The sequence below is a fragment of the Phascolarctos cinereus genome, unplaced genomic scaffold, assembly GCF_003287225.1.
Source record: "Phascolarctos cinereus isolate Bilbo 61053 unplaced genomic scaffold, phaCin_HiC Scaffold_726;HRSCAF=1367, whole genome shotgun sequence".
NCBI lineage: Eukaryota > Metazoa > Chordata > Mammalia > Diprotodontia > Phascolarctidae > Phascolarctos > Phascolarctos cinereus.
Window position 1 is genome coordinate 8,092,614 of NW_027556098.1, and position 23,437 is coordinate 8,116,050.

A 23,437-nucleotide genomic window follows, 5' to 3' on the forward strand; every position below is an offset into this window, starting at 1 on the left:
GGGTCCTATCCCCATTTGTATGATCTCTTTGGGATATAGCCCTAGAAGTGCTATTGCTGGATCAAAGGGTATGAACATTTTTGTAGCCCTTTGGGCATGGAAACTAGGGATTCTAAGAGGCTGAGGTAAGGAGAGAGAGCATTCCAGGGCAACCAGGGGAAAAAAGCACGGAGGCAATAGATGATACACTGTAATATGAGGAACAGTACAAAGGCCAGTCTTTATAATGGAATGTTATTGTGCTATAGGAAATGACAAGCCGCTAAATCACTACTGATTAGAGGAATGCAAATCAAAACAACTCTGAGGTACCACATCACACCTATCAGATTGGCTAACATGACAAAATAAGAAAATGATAAATGTTGGAGAAGATGTGGGAAAATTGGAACACTAATGCATTGTTGGTGGAGTTGTGAACTGATCCAAACATTTTGGAGAGCAATTTGGAATTATGCCCAAAGGGCTACAAAAATGTGCATACCCTTTTGTAAGAAAGATTTTAGGGGGTTAGGCTTCCACAGCAGGATAAGAAATTCCAAGATCTTGTGGATAGTCCCTCAACCAATCAGAAAATACTCCAAACTTTACTATGAACAACTAGTTCTTAAGAAAGAGCCCTAGAGGCTAAACTGGTTGCAACCAGCCGGGTTCAAGGATGGGGCCTTGACAGGGCAAAGGCTTTTCTCCACTGCGCTTGCTTAATAAGCTTATTGAATATGAACTGACATAGCCCAAAGGCAGAGATAACCTGCCATTTTTGAGCATGGGACCCATGAAGGAGGCAGAGTGGACAGAACATGAAAGAACATGTGATGGGCTGCCCGGGAAGGGTGTGACTCAGATGAACTAGACCAGTAGGAGCCCTGATGGGTGGAGTACGGATCTTACTAATGGTACTACCACTGAACAAGTGCCCACGAGCTACTAAAGTGTGTTGTGCCTGCTTCTCTCATGAGAAGTGTAATAAAGACTTTCCTTCACTCACTGTAGTAGATTTTTGTTTCAGATTTTTCTAACATCTTTGACCCAGCAATAGCACTTCTAGGGCTGTATCCCAAAGAGATCATACAAATGGGAAAAGGACCCACATGTACAAAAATATTCATAGCATCTCTTTTTATGGTGGCAAAGAATTGGAAATTGAGAAGATGCCCATCAATTGGGGAATGGCTGAATAAGTTGTGGTATATGAATGTAATGGAATATTATTGTGCTATAAGAAATGATGAACAAGCTGACTGCAGAAAAACCTGGAAAGACTTGTATGGTCTGAAGCTGAGTGAAGTGAGCAGAGGACTTTGTACACAATAACAGCCATGTTGTGCGATGGCTAATATTGATAAACTTAACCCTTTCCAGCAATACAATGATCTAAGACATTTCCAAAGGCCTCATGATGGAAAATGCTATCCACATCCAAAGAAAGGACTGTGGAGTTTGAATGTAGATCGAAGCATAGTATTTGCTATTTTTTTTCCTTCTGTTGAGTTGTGTTTCTGCTTTCTAGTGGTTCCTCCTATTGGTTCTAATTCTTACTTACAATATCAGTAATGTGAAAATATGTTTAATAGGAATGTATATGTATAGCCTATAGAAGATTGTGTGCTGCCTTGGGGAGGGTGGTGGGAAGGAAGGGGGAGAAAAATTTTAAACTCAAAAGCATATGTTGATAAATCAAAATAAATTCATTAGAAAAAAAAAAGAAATGACAAACAGGCTGATTTCAGAAAAACCTGGAAAGACTCATAATGAACTGATACAAAGTGAAGTGAACAGAACCAGAAAAACATTGTACACAGTAGCAGCAACACTGGGCAATGATCAACCGTCAATGACTTAGCTGTTCTCAGCAATACAATAATCTGAGACAATTCCAAAGTACTTATGATGAAAAATGCTATCCCCATCCAGAGGAAGAACTGATGGAGTCTGAATGTAGATTGAAGCTTATTATTTTTCACTTTATTTTTTGTATATGCTTTCTTTTTCTTTTGGTCTATGTCTTTTTTCACAAAATGACTAATATGGAAATGTTTTGCATGATTGCATATATGTAACCTGTATCAAATTGGTTACTATCTCAGGGAGGTGGGAGGTGAGAGAGAGAGGGAGAAAATTTGGAACTCAAAATTAAAATAAAATTAACGTTAAAATTGTCTTTACATGTAATTGGAAAAAAGACTTTTTTTTTTTTTAAAAAAAAGGTCAGCCTTGCTGGATTGTAAAGGGTAATCATAATAAAGCCATTCTTCCTGCTTCAAGCCTCTCCCTATTCCAATCCATTCTTCACGCAGCTGCCGAGGTGATTTTCTAAACCTCACATCTGATCGTGTCACACTTTGCTCAGTGAACTCCAGTGACCCCTCATTGCCTCCAGGACCAAATAAAAAGTCCTTTGTCTTTTAAAGCCCTTCATAACTTTGCCCTTTCCTACCTTTCCATTCTTCCAACATTTTCTGTGATCTAATTACACTTGTCCTACTTGCTGTTCCTCACATCCAAAACTCCACCTCCTGTGGGTTTGCCCTGGCTACCCCCCAGGCCTGGAAAACTGCCAGCTCACCTCTGCCTTCTAGCTCCCCTGGGCCTCTTTGAAGATTCACCTCAAAGCCTATCTTCTACAGGAGGTATTTCCTGGTCTATCCCTTTCACGTCACCACTCCCCCATTTGCTAATGCCTTTCTCTTTTGGTTTACCTTCTATCTACTTTGTACATGCATTGTTCATGCCTACTTACTTTCGGTTGCCTCTCCCATTACAATGTAAGCTCCTTGAGGCCAGGGGCTGTTTTTTGTTTGTTTTGACCTTTCTTTGTTTACCCAGAATTTAGCACAGTTCCTGGGACACAGAAAGCTCTTCATAAATGCTTGGAAAGGTAGATTGGGATCAAATTGAGGAAAATACTAAATGCCAAATAGAGAACTATATATGGCTCTATAGGTAGTAACTGGACTTCATGGAGAAAGGGAGTTTCAAGGTCAGAATGATGTTTTAGGAAAATCACTTTGACAGCTGTTTGTAGGATGGATTGGAGTGGGAAGAGACTTAAGTCAAGGAGGCTATTCAAATAGTCCAGGAAAGACGTGATGAAGAGCTGATTTAGGATGAACTATGTGAGTGGGAAGAAGGGGACAGAGAGATGTTGTTGCTGTATAAATGACAAGTCTTGGCAAACAGTTGGATAAGCAGGATGATAGAGAGTGAAGAGTTAGAGATGACACCATGGTTGAGAAGCTGGTGGACTGGAAAGCTGGTGGCATCCTTGTCAGAAATAGGGAAAGTCACCCCAGAGAGTGGGTTTTGAGAAGATAATGAGTTCTATTCCAGGCATGTTGAGTGTAAAATATCCCATAGGGATTTGATGCTATAGGACTTCAGCGAGTTCAGGAAAGAGGTTAAACTGTTTTGCCTTACCTTTAAAGCTCCCCATCAATTAATCCATCTTTCCAATATCTTATCTAGTAGCTCTCCCCCTACCCATTTCCTCCAGAGTAATTTCCATTCTGGATAGCATTTACTTATTTGTATCTCCATGGTTCTGTGAATGCTATGTTCCCCTGCCACCTCTTTTGTGCTGATTCATGTCCATTATCTTTCTCCAAATTTGACCCAAAACTTACTTATGACAGTAAGCTGCTCTTGACTAACCATATGGGTTTGATCCCTCCTCCACCTAGTATGAACCCACTTTGTACAGTGGTGTTTGTGCTGTTTCATAGGACCATGGAATTAATGTTTCATGGACCTTAAAAACCATCTCGTCCATTCTCTTCATTTTATTTTTTAAAATTAATTAATTAATTCATGTTTAGTTTTCAACATTCACTTTTATAAGATTTTGAGTTCTAAATTTCCCCCCCTCTCCAAGATGGTATGCAATCTGGTTTACTATATTTTACTGCATAATTGTCATCTCATTGCTGAAAAGAGCTAAGTCTATCAAGGTCGGTCATCATACAATGTTGCTGTCACTTTGTACAGTGTTCTCCTGGTTCTGCTTAGTTCACTCAGCATCAGTTCATGCAAGTCTTTCCAAGTTTTTCTGAAATCTGCCTGCTCATCATTTCTTATAGCACAATAGTATTCCATTACAATCACATATCACAACTTGTTCAGCCATTCCTCAATTTATGGGCATCTCCTCAATTTCCAATTCTTTGCCACCACAAAAAAGAGCTGCTATAAATATTTTTGTACATGTGGGTCCTTTCTCCATTTTTATGATCTCTATAGTTTACAGACCTGGTCATTCTCTTCATTTTTAAAAATGAGGTTTAGACAGTTGGAATGACTTGTCGAAGATAATACAATTCATTAGTAGCAGAGAGAGGGTTAGAACTCAGAACTCCTGGATTTTTATAAGAATAAGAGCCATTCCTCATGATAAGTGGTCAAAAAATATGGATAAGGAAGATCTTAAGGAAGAAATCAAAGCTACCAATAACCATAAGAAAAAATATTCCAAATCAGTCATAATGAGAGGAATTAAAATTAAAGCAATTCTGAGGTTCCCTTTCACATCTGTCATATTGACAAAGGAGGAAAATGACAATTGTTGGAGGAATTGAGGGAAAACAGAAATACTAATGTATTGTTGGTGGAGCCATGAATTGGCCCAGCCATTCTGGAAAGCAATTTGGAATAATACTCACTAAATCACTAAACTGGGACCTAGTTAAACAAGAATGTTTATAGCACTTCTTTCTGTTGTAGAAAAGAACTAGAAACTAAAATAGTGTCCATCAACTAGGGAATGGTATATAAATATAATATTATTGAATCATAAGAAATGACAAAAGGAAGAGTTTCAGAGAAACCTGCTAAGACTTGTGTGAATTGATGCAGCAGAACCAGGAGAACAATTCATACTATAACAATAACATTGTAAAGATAAAAATATTTAAAAGATTTAAGAACTATGATCAAGGCAATGCCTGACCATGATTCCAGAGGAACAATGGTGAAGCATGCTACCCACCTCCTGACAGAAGTGATGGACCCAGAATGCAGAACAAGGTACAATTTCACACATTATTAATGTGGGATTTTTTTTTACAAGGGTTTCATTTTTCTTTTTTCTTTTCTGGTGGTGGTAGGGGGAAATGAAATAAAATGTGAGCCCAGGGAGAAAGTAAAAAAAAAAAAAAGAAATGAAATAAAAAGAGGTACATTTTTTTAATGCACAGAAAAAGAATAGAAGATCGAGAAAACAGACAAGCATGATAACTTTGGAAATTAAATGATGAATGTGATAAACACTTATTCTAGTTGTTTGTAATAGAAATTAATAGCTTCACATAAAACCTCTTCTTTTCTGTTCTGAGTTTTATATGGAAATGCTCAATTTTATTTGGCATGTAAGTTCAGAAGTAAAAGAAAAGAGAGAAAATGGTGGTTATAGCCTGATCTTTGGCATATTTTTTTTGTCTTAGGACTCTGAAGACCTGTCAAGTTTCAGTGACTATGTGGTTTCTGCACAGAGCAGCCCAGCACTTTCTCAAGTTTTGGTGAGTTTTCTAGATAGCTTTTCATGAGTGACTGATATATTCCCAGCCTGCTGTGTTTGAGGCAGAGTGGTTAATTAGGAATCTAGATCAGGGATATCTTTGGAGGTGTCAAGGAGGACACATAACAGAGGCACAAGTTATTTGAGAATAAGTTCAATGTTATTTAATACCTGATTCAAATCCCTATTTTTGCCCAATTATTCTTTGAACTTTTTTTGCTTTGAATTCATGGTTATATGATTTGATCTATTAAAAGAAGTCTTGGATTGGTGGGTAATGAAAGAGAATTTTTTAAAAGAAAAAAAAGAACATTAATAATTACATTAAAAATTACACAGAGCCATAAGTTCAAAAAGGACACAAAGAAGACAATTTTCTTACTATCCTGATAAGTTCATAGTTTTACATGCAATTCAATTTTAAAAATTCTTCTTTGTATACCAAAATGTTTTTGTTTATTTATGTTTCTTAAGTCTGTAGTAAGTAGAAAAGAAAAAAAATAAATAAAGTACTGGTGGGGGCTTAAGAGCTATAGTGTTGAGTATGTGCTTATTCCACCCAAGCTGCTGCTGCTACAGTTTGTCCTTTGTTCTTGAAAAGGACCATGACATCAGGGAGGGGATGCCATGACTTGCAAGTGAATCGGATTAAAGTGAGGGAGGGCTGTGCAGTCACCAGCCTCACTTTTTCCTTCAGAGCCATCTTGGTCCAGTGGCCAGATATAGATCAGGACAACTGGAAGATGGCCCTGGATGCAGTGGGAGACCTCGGCCTTTTTAAGCTAAGGTCTTCAACAGGTCTCAGTTTGACTGAGGCAACACCCATTCAGTGATTAAGGCTTAATAAGAAATGAAGCAGAGAATGGTCTCTCCTCTTTAGAAGACATTTATTTGGATTTTTTACTTCTTTTGGAGTAATGTCATTAGACTCAAAAATGATCAGAGGACCAAATGGGCCTTGCTCTTATGTAATTCCATCTTTTAGGTCTTTCGTTCTCCTATGCCTGGAAGACTCTCTTTCCTCACCTCCACCTCTTTGGATACTTGGATCATTTCAAGGCCTCCATCAAGAGTTACTTCCTACTCTCGGCCTTTCAGTTCTCCCAGTTTTAATTACCTCCACCCCGACTGCAACCTTGGCCAATTACTTTGCGCTTACTTCAGATATATTTTCTATATGCTTATTTGTGTATTTGCTGTCCCTCTGTTTCCCTCTCTCCCAGTAAAATGAAAGGTCCTAGAAGGCAGGGGCTATTTTCATTTTGTATCCCCAGTGACTAAAACACAGTCCTGTGAATGGAATGGAATTGTCTGTCCTTGCTTCAGAATTGGCTCTCTCATTTTCCTTCTCTTGGTATGCTGGTGATTAGTGACATTCTCCAGGTGAGTGGGATTTGGTGGAAGATATACACATACCTACACATGCAGACACATATACATATATGTATATATGTGTATACACACATATATATGTGTGTGTTTGTCTGTGTATGACATTTAAACATGTTCCAAGGATCTTCAATGGCTCCATGACTAAGTGAATTATCAGTAAGTACAGCATTAGTCCATGATGAGAGGGCTTAGATGCTAAAAATTCACATATACCTCCCCCCCACACACATATAGAATGTTCCAAAAGTTTTAGTATAGTTTTAAGCTATTAAAGCTTATGCTATTTAAGCTACTAAGGCTTAAAACTGAACTAAGACTTTTGAAACACCCCTGAATATATCAGAGAAATATGAAAGTGTAACCAGAAATAGAACATCCTAGTGGTTTCAAAGTGTATGTAACTAGCTTATTTTTAGACCTTAAAAACCTTATGGAAGAAAAATGCATGAAGAAACATAAACATACAGAAAGAAAATAAGCACAGCGATTACTTTGTGCCAGGCACTGTGCTAATGCTTTACAAACATCATCTCATTTGATCCTCACAACAACCACCCTTCAAAGTAGGTGCTATTATGATCCCCATTTTACAACTGGGGAAACTCAGGTTAAATGACTTGCCCAGGGTCACACAGCTAGTAAGTGTCTGAGGCCAGATTTGAGGTCAGATCTTCCTGGCTTCAGGCCCAGAGATTTTATCTACTATACCACATAGCTGCATCAAACAAACAGAACCCGTAGACACATATGTATATGTATATAAGTATACAAACATGCATACATGTACATACATATACTTCAACAGGGTAGTGAAAATATAGAACATACATTATATTTATAATATATAATAGCAGTATACAACAGAATATTTGTAACATAGTCTGTATTATAAGTAATATAATAGAGTGCAAATATATATAATATCAATACAATAATATGTGTTAGATAAATATATTAATTTATGTTAATTTAATTAATAATGTTAATTTAATATTAACACTTACTATTTCTAATGTATTTTTGATATCCTGTTGAAGTGTATGTGACAGCTTAAAATTTCACCAAGACTTGGAAAACCATATTTGTATACACGTATATAGGTGTATATAAATATACCTATATTTCAAAACAAGCTCTACATAACAGAAATTTAATTTCTTACCTATGTTACTTTTTGTATGTGGAAATGTCTGTGCTTGTTGATGATTAAGTTCACAATCAAAATTTAAAATGTGAGTATTTTATTCTCTTATGGGGCAGCGTGGTGGTGCAGTGGACAGAGCACGGGGCTTGGAATCAGGAAGCTTCATATTCCTGAGTTTAAATCCGGTCTCAGACACTTACTAGCTGTGCGACCCTGGGCAAGTCACTTAACCCTGTTTGCCTCAGTTTCCTCATCTGTAAAATGAGCTGGAGAAGGAAATGGCAAACCATTCTACTATCATTGCCAAGAGAACCCCCAAATGTGGTCACAGAGAGTCGGACAGGACTGGAAAACCACTCAACAACTGTTCCCTTATAAGAACAGTGTAATTATCCCAGGGCTGAAATACCTACACAATGCAAAGTAAAACATATGGGGGTAGAGCTAAGTTGAAAACACTGAGAAGGGGAAAATACATTAGAGTGTGGAGAACAAAATAGAAGACATGCATGTTCTCAGACACAGATGGCTGAATCTTCATGAAAATTATATTTGCCAGACCACAAAAGGGTAACATCCATTAAGAAAAATACATTTAATTAAGGCAGTCAAGGCTAACGTCTGAATAGTCAGCTAAAATCTCCTTCAAGAAATCATTGAAAGGACAGACCTACCTTTAATGAATTTTGTAAATGTTCCCCTTGCCTGCCAATAAGACTTTCTGGTTTGAGTCACTGTTTCCTCTTTATCTGTGCTTCCAGCATATTAGTTTATAGAGAAAGTCAAGTAAACATCTTGGATAGATTGGGGAGGGGGGGAAATGCTGGCAAAGCTGAAGATCATTATCACACTGTTGTTATTGTCACCTAAAATGGATCACTATCTTTCCCAACAGCCTCTTCTACAAGGTGAAGAGGGGTGGCCATCCCTGTGGGATTTCCTAACAGAGATATTACAGGATGACTTAGCAGTGACCCAGAACAGTTCACTTTAAGAGATAACCACTAGAGTACATCTATTCTTTTTTAAAGCCTCAAATTTATCACCAGAAACAAGTGAAGAAAGCATGACCTCCTTTTAGTTATTAAATGCAGTCATGTTACTAAATGAAGTAGATCGGACATGTTTTTCTCCATTGATTTCAAACTATCAAAATAATGAGGAGGTGAAGGTGTTCTTAGAGGTTACGAGCTGTCTGGTCACCATTATTTGTTTTATGTCTCACTCTCAGTGTTGAATAAAACCTGGGTTGTTAAAAATGGGCTTAGTTGAAATACAATCATTACTAGAATACGGAATAGAACATTGAACTTACTCTCATCTGTCATTTCCCCAACCTATCTAAAGCACATCCAAATATACAACTATCTCAATAGATCTATCTTCTGTGATCTATTTAAAAATTAGTCACTGTGGGGCAATTAGGTGGCACAGTGGATAGAGCACTGGCTCTGGAGTCAGGAGGACCTGAGTTCAAATCCAGACACTTGACACTTACTAGCTATGTGACCCTGGGCAAGTCATTTAACCCCATTACCTAGCAAAAAACAAACAAACAAAAATTAGTCACTGGTGGTCATGTTCCAAAAGATTGAAAATAGGTAGAAAAATTCATCATCATCCCCAGTATTTATATAGCACTTTATTTATATGATATTTAGGGTTATGATTGCTTTTAAGGTTTTTCAAGTACTTTATGGATATTATATCATTTGATCCTCACAACAACCCCAACGGGTAGGTGTTAATATTTTCTTCATTTTACAGATGAACAAACCAATGCAGATAGAGTTTAAGTGACTTGTCCAGGGTCACACAGTAGGTGACTGAGGTTGGATTTGAACTTAGGTTTTCCTGACATCAGGTCCGGCATTCTATTTACTTTACTATCACCTGCTTTGTAGGAATGGCATATGGGGAGAAAATACTTAGGGATTTCCCTAAGGACAAGCTACAAGAAATATACTATCTTCCTGGACTCATTAAAAATCATACACAGCATGATCTACTTTCTTCATCCCATCTTCACTGAAACTCTTGCCCCACCAAAGACAGGGGAAGAAAACGTCTGAGAAAAGGTACTCTACCACTGGGACCCTCCCACACTCTCCATGAGGTAGAGCTTCCCAGGGAACTCTATCTCTTTTTGCATACTCCAGGCTCTAACTCTCTTCTCTGTCCTAGTCAGGACTATGTTCTGCAAAGATCAGTTCTTTATTCTACAGCAATTCTTTCAAATCCAAAATATCCAACATCTATTACTTTCCTTTTAGCTTATTCCTCTAAAATTTGTGTTTGGCTTCTTCTAGCAAACACACCCATACCAACTAGTTGGAACATTCTCCACTTGCTAGAGGTCCTACTCTCTGGTCAGTCAACCAACCAGTCAAGGGCTAGGCACTGTACCAGTACCCGGGGATACAAAAACAAAACTGTTCCTGCCCCTCAACTATGCTACATTCTATTGGGAAGAAAAAAATATACATAAATTTGAGTAAATATAAAAAGGATATGATACATATGTGTACACACACATAAGGAGGATGGATTGGAGTAGGGAGAGACAAGGCAGACCTACTCACCAACAGGCACTTACAATAATCTGGGTAGGTGATGAGGACCTGGACTACAGTGGTGTCAGAGTAGTGTATTCAGGAGATGGTGCAAAGGTGGAGTAGGCAGGTGGACAGTGATGATATCTGAGCTAGAGGGGTGGCTGTGTGAGTAGAGAGAAGGGGATGTATGAAAGGTTGTGAAGATAGAAACAAGATGAAGTGAATACAAATGACAGTCAAAGACGGCACTGTTATGAGCTTAGGTAATTGGCACATACCCAGTAATAGCAGGGCTTAGAAAAGAGGAGGGTTTGGAGGGAAAAGATAATGAGCTGTTTTAGATATGTTGAATTTGAGATGCTTATAGGACATCCAATTTGTGATAGTGAAAAGGCAGTTGATGATGCAGGATTGAAAGCAATTGTGAATTGTGAAAGCAACCTGTGAATCTCAGCATAGAGAAATCACTTGAAACCGTAGAAGCTGATGAGATCAAACAAGTGTATTCTGGGAGGATTCAGCTCCTTCCTTTTTTTCCCCCTTCAGGATGTGAAGTAAAAGATTGAACTGTCAACCATCTCTGCTCTACTGTCTGCTGACAGAATTTGGACCCAGTGCAGCTCACTCAGATTAAAAATGTAATTAGCAAATTTTAAACAAAACAAATAAAAATACAATAGATTATGGATAATGCTAACAAATGGTTTTCTAAGTATGTGGCTCACAGGGATCCTTATGTGGGTTTGACACTATTGCCCTACAGTGACACCTTCTGGTGACAAATGGTTAAAGAGAAGTTCATGCTAATCTGGAAATATTTTGCATGATTGCACATGAATAACCTATATAAAACTGCTTACCATCTTAGGGGACTGACAGAAGTTGGAATTTTTTAAAATGCAACTGGGAAAAAATATTTTTAACAAAGCTCATGGGAGTTAAAATGGATCTGTGCTGGCAACAGTAAATGCTACCAATTAAAATTACAGACATAAAAAGTACCAAATACATCCTTAATGTATAATAAAGAACAAAAAAAGAGCATCTATTTCACGATTTTTACAGCAATATTATATATAATGGCCTAAAGCTTTAAGTAACTTAAATGTGGGTAGCTAGGTGGCGCCAGGTCTGGAGTCAGGATTTCCTTACACCTCAGATGTGACCAGCGAATAAACCCCAGGGGCTCTCTGCTGCTTCTAGGAATAAACACAAACCCCTTTACAACTTCACCCACCCTATTTTCCAGCCTTAATGTGCATGACTCCAGTCCTGTTTCTCCATGGTCCAACTGGCCTCTCGCTGTCTTCGCTGTCTTAGTGCAGCAGCTTTGCACTGGCTGTCTCTCACATTTGGAATGCACTTCTTCATCTACTTCTCAGCACAAGTGCCACCTTTTGCATGAATCTCAGTTGCTATTGGCCTTACCATCTCATTGCCCTCTATTTATCTCGTTCATGCTTATTTATGTACATATTACTTCCACAGGTTTAACATATGCTTCTCAGGACAAAGATTTTTCATTGTCATCTTCGTCTAGAGCCTAGCATATATAGCAGGCACTTAAATGCTTGAATGACTATTCTGATCATAATAGAGAACAAATAGTACCTCTATCTTTATGAAAAGACAAGAAGGGGCAGCTAGGTGATGCAGTGGATAGAATACCAGCCCTGGAGTCAAGAGGACCTGAGTTCAAATCTGGCCTCAGACACATAACACTTACTAGCTGTATGACCCTGGGCAAGTCACTTAACCCCATTGCCTAGCAAAAAAAAAAAGATAGATTTTCTCTCATTATGACACCTTTTCCAGACTACAGGGATATCTTAATATGCTGAGTGTTCAGTATTAAAAACAGAATGGAACACAAATTTAATCTGATTTAGCAAAATTCCATATGCCTGAAAAAAAAACTCAAAAGAATTTATTCAAATTTACAGTATTTGAAAACATTTTTATGGTTGATCAAAGACTGAGCTTGGCACTGGAGGAGATGGGAGGTGGGAGGCCACAGGTGCGGGTTATTGCATGTGTCGGACTCGTTTGATGTGTTGGTCAGCTTTGCTGAATTGCTTTTTTCTTCTTTGTTACAAAGGAATAGCTTAGCAGGTAGGGAAGCAGACAAGGAAATATTCAGGAATTATGGTAATTTAAAAAGATCAATACATATTGATTCTTTTTCAAGAGTTGACCACCTCCTGACAACTGAGACTTTAACATGGCCAATGTGGGAATTTGTTTTACTTAAATATGCTTGTTATAAATTTTCTTTTTCAATTGGGGGAGGTAGGAGGAAAAGGATTTTTAACTGAAAAAAAAATTAAAGGTTGAAAAAGTTAATAAACTACATATCTTTTGCCTCAATAAAACAAATACCGGCTCTATAGTCCAAAGAGAATAGAGGACTCATACATAAAAAAAAAAAATTTATAGTAGCTTTTTTTGTGGTGAGCAAAGAAATGGTAACTGAGGAGGTGTTCATCAATTAGGAATTTGCTGAATAAGTTACAGTATATGAATGTAATGAAATACCATTGTGCTTTAGGAAATGACGACCATATTCTTTTTCCCCAAAGAAACTTGGGAAGACATTTTTGAACTGATCAACAGTAAAGTAAGCATCAACCATTTATATAATACCAGCAATACTGTCATGACAAACAATTTTGGTTAACATTATGATTAACCACAATTCCAAAAAACTCAGGATGAAATACGTTTCCCACCTCCTGGACAGAGGTGAGGCAAACACAGATGGAGACATTTTTTGGATATGGCCAAATGCAGGAATTTGTTTTACTGGACAATGGATGTTCGTAAAAAGGGGTTTTGTTTTCTTGCTATTTGGAATAACACCCTGAAAGTCACTAAGCTACTCATTACCCCCCCACGCACACACCATTGCTCCTTTGACCGAGCAATAATGGTACCAGGTCTATACTCCAAAGAGATCAAAGAAAGATGAAAAATGACCCATTTTTAAAAATAGCTTTTTGGGGGGAGGAGGGGAGAAGAACCACAAAGATGGGGTCATCAACTGGAGGGTGGTTGAACAAACTGCAGTGTATGAATGTAATGAAATGCTATTGTACTATAAAAAAAGATGTGATAAAAGAGAGTCTTAGAAAAACATGGTAAAACTTGTATGAACTTATACAAATAAAGCGATCAGAAGCAAAGGAACAATTTACACAATAACATTTTAAGGATAAACAGCTCTGAAAGATTTGAAACTCTGACCAGAGTTCCAGGGTAATGATCAGAGGAGGTGACGGCACTCAAGATGCTGATTGAGACACATATGCCACATAAGCAATGTGGTAATTTGTTTTGCTTGAATATGGTTTTTTGTTAAAAAGGATGTTTTCCCCTGCCCTCTTTCCCCCACCCAATTTGGGGAGAAGGGGTATAGGGGCAAAAATTATTAACTAAAAAAAATCATAATAATAAATTAGATGATCTCTATGGGCTCTTCCAGCTCTAAAGTATGATTTGTTCAGTGTGCTTTCACATTTAAATGGGAGGTACAACAAACTTAATTTTAGATTTCTACAATTGGACTTAGACAAGGCAAGTTTAGGCTCCCAGAAAAGTGAAACAAACCAAAAGACAGATAAAGCCATAGTTCAAATGAACAACTAAGCTGAAATTAAAGCAATACAAGGAAGGAAGGAAAATTAAGGCAACTTCCAGGACATAGATCAAGCAGAGATAATGCAAGATAGTAGTGTTAAACATAAAAGTAGTTGAATTCTATTGTGTTGTTCAACAAGTCTATTCTCTAATTAGGAAAAGACTTATCAGGAAATCAAATCAACCAACAGCTAAATTCTTGAGGCACATCACCAGGTTAACTTGATTAATTGCATGGATGTTCCATCCTTTCCAATGACATGGTTTTCCACAGGCGAGGGGGGGGAAGGACAATCTCCAATGGTCATTTTAAATAACCATCTTTGTAACTCTTGTTTTAAGAAAGGACAGTACTGGGGAGGGGAGGGAAAGACAGTGCATTGCCAAAGCTTTAATAAGACTCCAGAACTATAATAATGTCTTATAAAAGGAGCAATTTGCAACACAATTTTATTGAAAATACTTGAGTACAATATTAGAGGAAATAACAAGAAATTCATTTTGTAACAGTGACCTGATCAACAAAAGCACCACAAACAATACAACTCTTGGACATTAATAATAGCTAATAAAGGAAAGATATGGTATAAATACTTACTGATTGATATGACAAAGTTTTGGGGTGAGCAACTTTGGTATGATCATGGTTCCCTAGTCATATTATTTGGAAAGTGACATAAGCTGGTTCTACATGCATGTAGATGAACTGGATGTAAATGAAAGACTGGGCTAGTTTCATTTACTATGGGCCAATCTAGATAGACTCACAGGAAACAGAAAATCTAAAAGTATCAGTATCTTCTCTTGAAGCAACCTTTACACACTATTTGATCTTTCACACGTACCTGGTTCTACCTGTATATATGTAAACACAGTAATATTTAACATCACAAATTTATTTTAAAAATAGGCAAAAACAAAAATAATGTTAAATAAATGATAAAACAATGATTTCTCATCAGAGCAGGCTGCCTATGTAGTTTCATCCTGTTTTGTGCTAGAGGATAAAATCAGTTCTGGACATTTTCATTTCAATGGGTTTCAAGTATTCTAAATGGTAGTTATACTATTCCCACTGCACTCCAACAACACGGAACATAAATAACTGCACTAAGTCTTTTGGGATATCCTGTATAAGTAGCCAAAGCAGTGTATTTGGTCTCTTCTTTTAACGCATTAGATGAACTCAGATGTCAGAGAGTCAACGGTATCAAGCTACTGTTCACAAATCTGAACATTTAAACTGTAAGTGCATAGTTTTCTTGCCAGATTACTTTAGAATTATCTCTTGGAAACTATTTTACTGCATAGAAAGACGCAGTAAGACTGATGTCAACAACTGAAATGTCATATAAATTATCCTTTTTAGGTCTGTTAACCTGAAGTAAGATTCTTTCAATGTTGGAATAGAAAATACTAAATAATGCTATCATAAAAAAAAATAACAAAGTTGGTTATTTTCAACTAAAAGATTGGAGAATGGCATTACCTACCATTGAGCCTGGTCTGCATAACCGTACATAACTTTTTTTTGGTCTGAATTATACAGACTTATTATCTAGCCAAAGTGCATTAAGAAACAAGACCAGATAATGTACAGGATGTTTTCTGGGGGGGAAGGAGAGTGGCGTTGTAATAACATCCAAGTTTCCTTTGACTTCTGAATTAGGGAAAAAAAAAGCATAAACAGTTATTTTTCATGTAACAAAACATTAGTTTAGTGAGTTCTTCACTGATACGCTTGGGAATAATCTGGTATTCTAATCAAAAAGTAAATATTCTCGCAAATACCTTTTTTCCAGATTTCCTTTATTACTGCCTTCCAGGTAAATATTTTAACTTAGGGATGATTTAATGAATAAACTGCTAAAGACTTTTAACTATTTTGGACCACAAATAACACAAGTACACTAACCACAAAAAAGGGAAAGAGGCATTATATAAACATACATTTAATAGTCCTGATGATTCCAAACTTTACTCATGTCAAACAGAAAAATTAAAAGACTGAATAGGTTTAGTGGATTTAAGGCCTAAATACTGCCTTAGTCAAGTGTGAGCATACATTACTCTATATTTAATGATTTGAAAGTTCAATGATTTGGAGTCCAATCACTGAAATGTCAATTTTTCTTAGCTGAAAAAAAAAAAAAAGAACAGCAAAAGTTGCAGCTAAACTGCTATATAAAAGAACACTATAAGACAGAATGGAGTGTGCACTTTTTTTTAAAGAGTTGGGATTTTCTGTGCAATTTCCCTTCACAATTTGTAATGCACTACAACAGCTGGAATTTATCAGACCATTTAATTTAGAGATCAGAATCTCACACAGATCATATATATATATAGAAATTTCTAAATAATTCTAATGCCAGAAATAACTTGGGAATTTTCCGACATGGAAATATTTTTCAGAAACGAGCAGAAATTTACAGCAATATGATGGCCAACTTAAATGTAACACATAAAACTACATTCATTTATACTACATTGTCCTTAACTGATCTGTCTACAAATTTCCATCAGCAAATTGGTCAATGACCATCACTAAGCTGACCAAAACTTTATTTAAACTAGGTAAAGTCCAAGGAATTAATTTGAACTCCATATGACAAAAAAGGTCAACATTCAAGGTATCCTACAATTCTCTAAAATAATGTTTATTCTGAAATAAAAGGTCTAATTCTATATAGCAGGGGTTTTACCCAAATGCCCACAGGCATTCTTATTAAATAAAATACATGAAATGCTTTAATACAGGGTTACCTTTGACAATCCCAGATATATAAAATTAAAAAACTTCTGAATGTAATTACACTCTTACAATTGCAGCTCCAATGTAATGTAAGAGTACAGGAAAAAGTTATCTGCCAGACCAAAACAAAATGCAGACATTTCCCATACAAGCCAATTCATTAAAAAAGGGAAAAAAAGGGCAGGGGAACTCGGGAGGGGTTAAGAAGGTTGGAAAGGTTAGAAAAAAGGAATCTTAAAAGCACAAACAACTGAAGCTTTAATAAACATTAATTATCTTACTGGGGAGTCCCAACAACAAAAAAACAAAACCAAAAACAGACTGGTTGTACATAGCCTACAGGAAAGCCATGATCTGGAGTTATAGTGGAACATGACTGAACAGGTAAGACACAGATTCACCATTGTGTGTTCTCCGTATTGCTTCAGCCAATATCATTGAAATGTCAATAACCTAAATAGCAAAAAGAAACAGAATAAAAAGAGTGAGGGCAATCAAGAATCACAGAATCAGGTTTACTTTAAAACCAGAAAGCTTATTAATGTAGGCATATTTAGAAGGCTTAAGGAAACTCTTTCTTAAAATGGTTTCTGATGTACAGAAACTTTCTAAAAGGTCAATGTAATTTAATTAAATACCTGAATGATGCTGGTTGCTAAGACTTAAATCACATACACCTTAGGTTTGGTTTGTTTTTTTTTGGGGGGGGCAGGGTGGGAACATAGGCAAATCATAATCTTAAAGCAACACTAAAACTAAATTTACATGGACCCTAGTAGTAAGATTTTATTTCTATTTACTAAAAGATAGACCATTCTACCCTCTTAGGTCAACTCAATTTTATCATAAATCTAAGGGTGAAAAGTGTTCTTCCCCATAGAACACAGAGTATGGTTAACAATATATTGCTGTAGGAATAGTAATATTTTGTTATATTAGGTTTTAAATAGTTGTGAAAAATTTTAAATGACTCGACAAATATTTGTCCTTCCATGAAATGATCAGAAGTCATATAATTTTATAAGAAGGGACTAAAGAACTGGAGATAGGAGGGAACAGTTATCTCTTTCCCCTTCTCCAGATTAAGACCCCAAGAGAGTAAAGGACGTGGTTTGGTCAAACAGGTAAGTATAAGAAGAGGATTTGAACTAAGGGCTTTCTGATCCCAAAACCAACACTCTTTCTACTATACCTGGATTTTAGAGCAGTGCTTCATTTTGTCCTCTTGTGGGATTGTATTTGTGACTACCACGGCCTCAAATGCAGCATTATTAATCCTGGAAATAGCTGGTCCAGAGAAGATTCCATGAGTCAGAATAGCATAAACTTTGGTGGCTCCAGCAGAAAGCAACCTATAGAATGTCAAGATAAAAAATAAAACATATATTCCACCATAAATGACTCTTCTAGGTAGTGTTTACCTTGCAAAAAAATATAATAAACGGTCTGTCCCACCACTAAGGGAAAAATGTTGGGATTTTTTTCCCCTTATTAATAACTGTATTGCTATTTGGAAGATGACAGGCCTCCATAAAAAATTTTAAAAAGAAATCTTAAGGAGCACATTAAAAAAACAAACAAACAAAAAACCAACTAACCAACCAACCAAAAAACCCCAGACCTATATTATCAATATGGGGAAGTTTTAGTAAGAAGGTTCCTTCTGTATGTAGATTGATACCTAATCCTACAACTTGTAGTCTTAGAAATTTGCCAAGAATACAGAAAGCTTAAGTGATGTGCCCGGGGCCAGAAGAGCATATCAGAAGAAGAACCTGAACTCAGGAGTCCTCCTGATTCTTAGGGCAGCTCTTCAGCAACTAGTAGATGGCCTTAACTAAGGCAATTAAATTTCTCAAAAATTAGACATAAAATGCAAGTTGAACCTTCTTAAGAGGGAATAGCTTAAGATTTTATAAGGAAAATGTACTTGGAAAAATAGAAAAAGAGCTGATGAATATTAATTATATACTTAGAAATTAGTCTAAATCCCTCTCTGTGGAATGCTGTTGGCTAATAAGCCTGCACTACCAGGTTGGTTATCGGGTGATGCATTGTTGGGGGGAGAAGGAAGTGATGAAAACTCACAAAGATCATAGACAAAGGCACAGAGGAGCTATGTGGTCTGCACTAGTGGAAGAAATAAAATCACAGATCCTTGAAATAGGTCAAGATTTATTGAATTCCCATTCAAGTCTGATTTTCGTTGTGTTTTGAACTTGTGTTTTCTCCATGGGAATGAATCTTTAATAAGTCAAAGGGAAAATGAAATTTAGTTTACATTAGTCATTACTATCATATCATTTTATACTTCATTTTATAGTCTTTTTTCAAGCATCTTATGGGTCATGTCTTTTTAATAACAATGTAAATTCCCCGACAAGAGGAACCATTTATTATACCTCTTTTGAATACTCTCACAAGTTCAGTGCTAAGCACAGAGCAAGTACTTAACAAATATTTGTTGATTAGCTGATTAACTCAATTAGGCTGCTTCTCCTAGGAAATTCAGTCATCACCGTTATGGGCAGAGAGATGGAACCACCCTGCTTTCATCCTTGAGCTTCTTTTCCCTCTGAAAGCCAGGGCACTGAACATGCTGCAGCAGTGAAGCCCCTGCATCATCCAAGTGACTTGAAGAGATATAGTCATGACTGGAACGCAACAAATCCACCTAATTCAAAAGTAAGTGATTGGATAGAAGGGATGGTGCCACAACACTGCGTGTTAAGATCTGATTGTGGAAATCCAAAAGCCTAAGGAAGGAAAGCATGGGGTGATCATTTGGGTGAGGGCAAAACAAATGACAGTGAAATATACTATTAATAACAAGGGTAGGGCAGCTAGTCGGGGCAGTGGATGGAGCACCAGCCCTGGAATCCGGAGGACCTGGGTTCAAATACCCCTCAGGCACATGATACTTACTAGCTGTGTGACCCTGGGCAAGTTACTGAACCCCGACTGCCTCACAAAAAAACCAAACCAAAACAAAACAAGGGCACAGAGAGGAAATGGATGACAAGTTCCTAATGACATTAACTTATGGGGCAGAGTCAGGAATCAAACCAATTAATCAATAAGGATTTACTAAGTGTCTGTGTGCCAGGCACTGGGGATGGATGCAAAGACAAATGAAACAGTTTCTGAGTTTACATTCCTGAGTAAACAACCTGTATGAATGTAAGTATTGCAACATAATACATAAAGTAAATATGAGGTTAATTATTTTTTGGGGGGTAGGGGACGGCAGAGGAGGTGAGGAAGGGATGTATTCCAGGAATGAGGAGATAGTTAGGGCAAGGACAGAGAGACAGAGATGGAATATTAGAGCTAAGAATAGTCAAATTTGGTTGGAACACTGCATACAAGGAGTCATGATGTATAGAATAAATCTAGAGTCAGACTATTGAGGGCTTTAAATTTCAAATGGAACGGTCGGTATTTTAACCTAGAGGCAATTGGAAGCCACTGGCACAAGGTTGTGACATGGTCAGACTGCTGTTTTGGCAGCTTTGTGGAAGATGAATTATAGACGGAAGAAACCTGAGATGGAAATGACAACCAGGAATCTCCCACAGTGGTGCAGATGAGAGGTGATGAGGGCCTGAACTAGACGGTGTGAATGGAGACAAGGTAATGGATAGGAGACTATGTCGTGGCAGTAGAACTGGAAAAAATGGTAGGTATAACAAGATTTGGCATCTGATTGGATAGGTGAGATGAATGAGAGTAGAATTGATAACAAGGTTGTCAATAACCTGAGTTACTAAGATGATAATGTTGTCCTCAACAGATAAAGGTAGTAAGGGAGAGGACTGGGTTTTGGGCAAAAGATAATGAATTGTGTTTTGAACACTGTGAGATGCCTAACTGACAATCCATTTATGAATTTCTAATAGGCTATTTGATTTGGAACTACAGCTCAGGAGACCAGGGCTAAATATATAGCTCTGGGATTTAATTACATAGAGATAATTGGACCCATGGAAACTGACAAGATCACAAAGACACTGAGAAGTTCATTTATCATACGTTTAAAAATAAGGTGACTATAAAAGATTCAATTCAAGATGAATGCGGCAAAATTATAATTCACAAGCTCAGTACCACAGAAGAGATGAAAGGAGAATCCTTGAGGTGTGGAACACTGTATATATCAGATTTTTTTGACATACTGATTGATTTTGCAGATTAAAAAAAAATTCCTCTTTTCTTTTAAAAAATTCTTTGGACATTATGCTACTTGCTTTGCTGAGGTACTGGGGAAGCTTGCTATTTCAGATGTGATTTTTGACCAATATGGAAAAACAAGAAATTCTGGGACACCTGGTAGAAATGACATATCAGAGTTCATAATGTCATAGGGAAGCAGATTTCAATTTAACATTAAGAAAACACTCCTTGGTAAAAGTGTCTGACAATGAATAAACACTAGTTAAGGATGACACAGAAGATTCCCCTTGAGGTTTCGAAGTAGCTAATATTTTACAATTTTACTTTTATATGATAAATTTGGGGAAGAGGGGAAGAAACTGGAGAGACTCAGTCTCATTTGTTCCCATGTTCGAGATGAGTGTACCTGTGATTAAGAACTATTGAAAACCTATGTGTAGGTATGTCTTTAAAAAAAAAAAAGACAAAACACATTGTAACAAAAATGTAACAGCCTTATATTTCCCCTTTGTCCAACACTGTTAACCTATCAGCAAATGAATAGCACAAGAAATGGAGCGTTTAAAAATGTTAACATTTAAAGTTCCCTTTTTATCTATTTTCTATCTCGATTTCTAAAATTTCCACTCACTTATCTGCAGCATGGCATATTGTGCCACATGTATCAGCCATGTCATCCACGAGGATGGCTACACGATCCTTCACATCGCCAACCAAAACCATTCTGTCTACCTCATTTGCCTTCTTTCTTTCTTTGTGAATCAAAGCAAACTCCACATTCAGTCTGTCAGCAATTGATGTCACTCTGAGGAAAGGAATAAACAGATAATGAGTTAAAGACATCCAAATACAGGCCCTTTAAAAATTCAGTTCACAATTCTACTCAAATCAAAGAGAATGGAAAAAATGTGGGTTGTACAAATATGGTAAAACGTGTATGGTGGTGATGGTGCTGTTATGCTATCAGAACACTTGTAGCAACTCATTATCTACCTATTTATTCAGAAATCAGTATCAAATATCACAGGTAGGTTTTTTGCCACACTCTGCTCAGAGAATGCCCTTACACCAAATGGCCCTAGATGGCTACATAGCTTTTTTTAAAAATTATTGATGCCCTTTTATTTTATATCATACTAATTTCTGAATACATTCCCTTCTTCCAGTTCCCAAATAAAATAGTTCAGTAAAACCACTGACACACTGATCATGTCTGATAGCATATGCAACATTCTATATTCATAGTCCCTCACCTCTCTGCTATCTTCTACGTTATGTCTCCTCTTTTGCTTTTCTCAGCTGATATTTTTTGCTGTTGACAGTGTGCTTACCTCTCTCTAGTAGCATTTTCACTCTCTCCACCCTCCTCCACTCTCCAAGTATCCCCACCACTCTCACCCCCAACACACTCTTGCTGTTTCTAACCTGCCAATGCCTGGAAAACTATATAATCAAACTTGTTAGAAAGACATCTAAATTTAAAGATAAATCATTTTAGTAAAGTTTCTATTTTGAACAAAGTAGACGAGCTTTTAGCACATACACTTTGTGACAAATATTTTAGCTACTCAGAGTCCTTAAAAAACTTATCTCTGTGATCTGAGCAGTGTTTCAAACAGTTGAGGTTCCCACATAAAAGCAGGCTAGCACCTTGCTTATCCCTAACAAGAAAAGCATGAATTGTCTAGAATTAATTACCCTTGTCTACCTCCTTTACTGGTTAAATGGCTTTTGTCTGACAAGAATACAGGGAAGGGAGGAAGTGGCTAAAACAAAAGAAGTATCACCCTCATGGAGATACAAATTTGCTCTACCAGACAAGCTAACCCGGCTTCCACTCCTCTCCCTATTAGGGTTATAAGGGGACTCAGAGCAACAGCAGCAGGAACCAATCAACATTTATTAAACATCTACTGTATACAGGTCATTGTGCTTGGTTCTAGGGATACAAAGTCAAAAATCAAGATATTCTCTACCCTAAGGGAGTTTATATTCTACTTGATGGATAGGACATGTTCACAAATGGGTAAATGCAGGCTCTATATAAATGCAAATTAATTCTAAGGTTTTGAGGGCAAACTGCCCCAACAACTGAAGGAAATCCGGAAAGGTCTCTGGAAGGAGGAAATACTTAAGGCTAAGCCATAAAAGGAACTAGAGGTATCAAGACTTGGAGGTGAGGACAGAGGACATTCCAAGAAAGGGTTACAGCCTATACAAAGGCATGTAACAGGAAGTGAAATGTCATATAGAGGGGATTTAGTATATTTACT

The 23,437-nt window shown here is 37.0% G+C and overlaps 1 protein-coding gene across 1 annotated transcript in view; it reads right to left on the reverse strand.

The window, feature by feature from the left end:
* Window positions 1-14,653: 14,653 nt before the first annotated feature.
* The window catches only part of PRPS2 (phosphoribosyl pyrophosphate synthetase 2), a 36,844-nt gene continuing 28,060 nt past the window's right edge, over window positions 14,654-23,437 (reverse strand). Inside the window, exons 5-7 of the mRNA XM_021007440.2 lie at window positions 21,796-21,969; window positions 18,184-18,343; window positions 14,654-17,444 (exon numbers count right to left, since the gene is read on the reverse strand). Of these exons, the coding sequence (XP_020863099.1) occupies window positions 17,352-17,444; window positions 18,184-18,343; window positions 21,796-21,969 (427 nt within the window). The 3' untranslated portion in view covers window positions 14,654-17,351. The remainder of the gene's footprint in view (window positions 17,445-18,183; window positions 18,344-21,795; window positions 21,970-23,437) is intronic.